Here is a 3,866-nt window from a genome sequence, read left to right as displayed (position 1 = left end):
ACTCAAGTAATTAAAATAGCTTGGTGTTGAACAACATCCGTTGAAAAGTATTTACGTTTTATTTCATTAGTTTCAGATTCAATACAAAGATTCTTTTGTTTCAATACAAAGTTGTAGAACTCAGTTAATTTTTTCTTTGTTGAGACTGTTTTTACGCTTTTGAAATATTTTCATCCTTATTTACTTGTGTTTAGATAATTTAAAACCAATAGATAAACCGAAAACCTTTGTTTAGGTTAATTTCAAAAAAAAAGTTTTCAACAATTTGCGACGACTATTTTCATATATTTTAAAAACCCATTCATATGCATTATCTACAAAAAAAAACCAATTTATAAGTTTGATAAAGCAGTAAAACCATGAGAAACATACTCTCTGCATAATTAGTCAGTTTTCATTATAAATTTTTCTATTTTCTTACGCCAAACTTACAATTTGTGTTGCAGCAACTTTAAACATTAATGAGTCGTAAATGAAGGGGCCCATTTGCTACTTGTTGATCTTTTGTGCTCATTTTTCACTACAGCTTTCTTGCTATGACAACTTTTTCTGGAAGGGCAATGAGCAAGTGTCGGAAAAGTGTCACAACGCTTCAAAATGCTTAAAAGCTGCCATACAAGTTAGGATGCCAGTTAATGCGAACCATAGTCGATTAGGTTAGTATCCTAATAAAATTTGATTTTAGATAGTTGCCTAAATGCTTATTTAAGATGTTTTTACATAAATAAACTATATTTAGTTTCTAAAGTTCAAAACTATTGAAATAATTTAAAAAATGTTTAATTTTTTTAATTCGCAACAACTATTTTTTATATTCACGGGAAATATCACTTTTTCACCTCTGACTTAAATAAAAAGTGTTTTTGATGAAAAAAATAGATACTTATTCTTATTAAGGTTTTTGGTAAAAAGTAAATTTTTAGGAAACTAAACTAATAAAGTTTGTTTGTTGTTAATAAAAATATTAAAAATGATAATTAACTACATAACTGTCAAATTACAAGAGCGTTAAATTGCCACTTAAAAACTAAACTCTTTCATACGCATGTATTTTTTCAAAACCAAACTCAATTAAATAGAGCAAGCAGTCTATTTGAAGTGCTTGATGGAAAAAGACGACGATTGCGACCAGGAGAGGCACTGTGAGATGATCAAAAGTTTACTCAACATCCGCAGCATGAACCTTACAAGGTAGTGTGCAGACCAAAGCACCATGTTTTTTCTTAAGTTTTACTATATTTTCACCAATATTTATTAATTTTTGCATAGTTTGTCATTTTAGCATTTTTTGCATGACCACAGTTTGAAAACCCGCTTTGCAGTGAAACGGAGTAACTGTAATTTGTGTAATAAGTTGTATTTTTAAATATATGAATCTTCAATTTGTTTTGAATTGATTTCTGTATCAAATCTGTTTCAACCAAGTATTTAAGTATACAGACCACCCAACATGGCTAGTTTTATTTGCCTCTTATCAGTGCAAAATTAAAATTTTTATCTGCTTTGTCAAGCAGCACAACAAAACAACGTGATGAAATAACTTGTTAACTTTGAAATGTTTGCCAAGCTTTGATATTATTTCTTTGTAGAGCTTTCAGTTTTGCAGATTGATAAGAAATTAGATAAGTTTTCATTGTTTTTAAGTAAAATATGTTATTTTATCTCAACTAAAAAAGATCAAATTTTAACAAAAGTTATATCGTATTCGAATAGTGCATACATTTTACATAAAAAAGTTTATTTCAATTGTGCATTTAGCTTTTAACTGTTTTCGACTACAAACTAGTTTTTAACTGCTAATAATTTTTACAGCAAATGTAGCATAAGATGTTGCAAGAAAAACTACTGCAACAGTAGGGGCAAGCACAACAAAAAACACCACCACCCAAAAAACCTACGCGACTTTAAACCAACCAGACATACGGTTACCACGAACAAACCAACTACTTCCACGAAAAAGGAAACTTCAACGCCATCAAGCGACTTTCACACGAGCACCGCTGAATCGACATCGAATTCAAGGCAAGGCGACCCCACAACGTCAACAACTTCGCTCGGTGGTCAGACAAACAAAACTGCAACGCCTGAAGTTTCAGATCGCGGAAAGCTTTCAAATCGTGCCACAAAAAAAGCTGCGCCCATCGGTGAAAAAAGTCGTGACGCGGGCAGCCGTGGCGACAAAGCGCAGGAAGACCATTCCATGCCCTCATTGCTGATTATGGTTCCGTGCGCGTGCGTTTTCGGCATAATCGTTTCCCTGATCGCCTGGAAACTAATCAAAAAGAGCTGAGATGTTTTGTGAGGAAACCACAGCTTCCGTGAGTTGTTGTTCGAGGCGGAGAGATCAACTTTGCTTGCATGTAGGGGTCAGCTTGCGCGGCTCGTTGTGGTCGTTCGAAAGCGACCTATTGAATTTGATCTTCCTAAAAGCTTTTAACTTGTAAAAAGTTTGAAATAGGGATGAGCAAGAAGCTTGAATAATTCAACAATGCTAATTTGAAAACTGAAACCTTTTGCTTGATTAGTAAACAATTGTCTGTAACTTAAGTTTAGTCTTTGCTATGCTGATCACTTACTAATTAAAATAAAGTTTTGTTGGTGCTTTTTAAACGCTACTTGATTTAAAATACTCATTCATAAAACTTTAATGCTGCTACTTTTTTTTATAATAGACTCGTCTGTTAAACTTGTTTATTTTAAGACTTAATGCTTTTGATAACTTTTTAATTTTTAAAGCTAGGTTAAAGTTTCTTACAATGTTTGAATTACTTCATACTTTAGTACGTAGTTTAAAATCTTATAGAATACTCTATTTTTTTCAAATATGATTACAACATACTTGTTTTTTATCTTATTTAAAACAAGACCGAAGTTTGAATTAATTGATAAGTTCTACGTTTTTCTATTTCATTTCGTTTAGTATAATGAATCGTTGTTAACTTGTGTATGAAAGCATTTTCAAAACTTACTTGTTAAATTTTTACCCGTCAAATTGTTAAAATTGCGCAAACGCCACGATAAATATACAATAAAACTAATTAATGTTATGAAATAAAATCTAGTCAAAACTAATTACAATAGCTTAATCTAAAAAAAGTATATACAAAAGCATATATCTTCATATTATAAACTAATTTGAAAATTTAAGAATTTTTAAGCTTAAATATAAATCCTATCCTTTATCTACTGAAATTTATTTCTTCAATTGATATAGTTATAGCGACTAACTTGATAGTTTTAATTTTGAAATTGAGATTTCAAATAAATCAAAAATGGTAAGAAATTTTTAGAAGTAATTTTATTCTTATCATTAAATAAATACTTAACTATTGTCACTAAATACTTTAGAATATTATCTGTATCGAAGCTTTTAAATAATATAATATTTAGAAGTAAATACAATTAAGTAATAAACTTAAAAACTGTTAGAAAAAAAAATATTAAAAATAAAAAGTTTAAATGGTTTAAGATAAAAGTAATTCAGCCTAACAGTAATAAAAAATGATGTTTATATATGTTATAAACTTCTTTTTAGTGATTCATGAAGCACTTTAGAAAAAAAAGTTAATCTATTTTTTAACTTGTATTATGTATATTTTATTTAAATACTGTATTACAAACTGTGTATACGAAATAAGCTGAAGTTTAAAAAAAAATAAAGTAACTTTATGTAAATATCTTACAGTGTTAAAATCAAAATATAGTTATTGTAACAATTAAAATCTTAGCTGTTTAAAAGTTGTTGTGCTAAAAATAACTGCTAAAAATATATATAAAAACAACAAGTGGTAAAACAAAAGTTTAAGAAGAATTTTTTTTTTTAGCATCAAAATGTTTATTGCAATTAATTAGCAATACAAATCAAC

At 28.9% G+C, this 3,866-nt stretch overlaps 1 protein-coding gene across 1 annotated transcript; it reads left to right on the top strand.

Moving 5' to 3' along the window:
- Positions 1-451: 451 nt before the first annotated feature.
- On the top strand, positions 452-2,700 carry LOC145834883 (uncharacterized). The gene is made up of 3 exons (XM_082942407.1): positions 452-656; positions 1,080-1,191; positions 1,813-2,700. The coding sequence occupies exons 1-3, from the start codon at positions 473-475 to the stop codon at positions 2,288-2,290; spliced, it is 774 nt and encodes a 257-aa protein (XP_082798533.1). The 5' UTR covers positions 452-472; the 3' UTR covers positions 2,291-2,700.
- Positions 2,701-3,866: the final 1,166 nt, after the last annotated feature.

The sequence above is a fragment of the Thalia democratica genome, chromosome 4 (genome assembly GCF_965202585.1).
Source record: "Thalia democratica chromosome 4, ktThaDemo2.hap1.1, whole genome shotgun sequence".
NCBI lineage: Eukaryota > Metazoa > Chordata > Thaliacea > Salpida > Salpidae > Thalia > Thalia democratica.
This window is presented reverse-complemented; position numbering and strand designations above follow the sequence as displayed.

Bases quoted from the DNA above. Each gene is read 5' to 3' on its own strand.
- LOC145834883 (XM_082942407.1), top strand. From the start codon at position 473: ATGAAGGGGCCCATTTGCTACTTGTTGATCTTTTGTGCTCATTTTTCA. The intron at 657-1,079 runs GTTAGTATCCTA...TCAATTAAATAG, and splicing joins TGCGAACCATAGTCGATTAG to AGCAAGCAGTCTATTTGAAG. The intron at 1,192-1,812 runs GTAGTGTGCAGA...TAATTTTTACAG, and splicing joins CGCAGCATGAACCTTACAAG to CAAATGTAGCATAAGATGTT.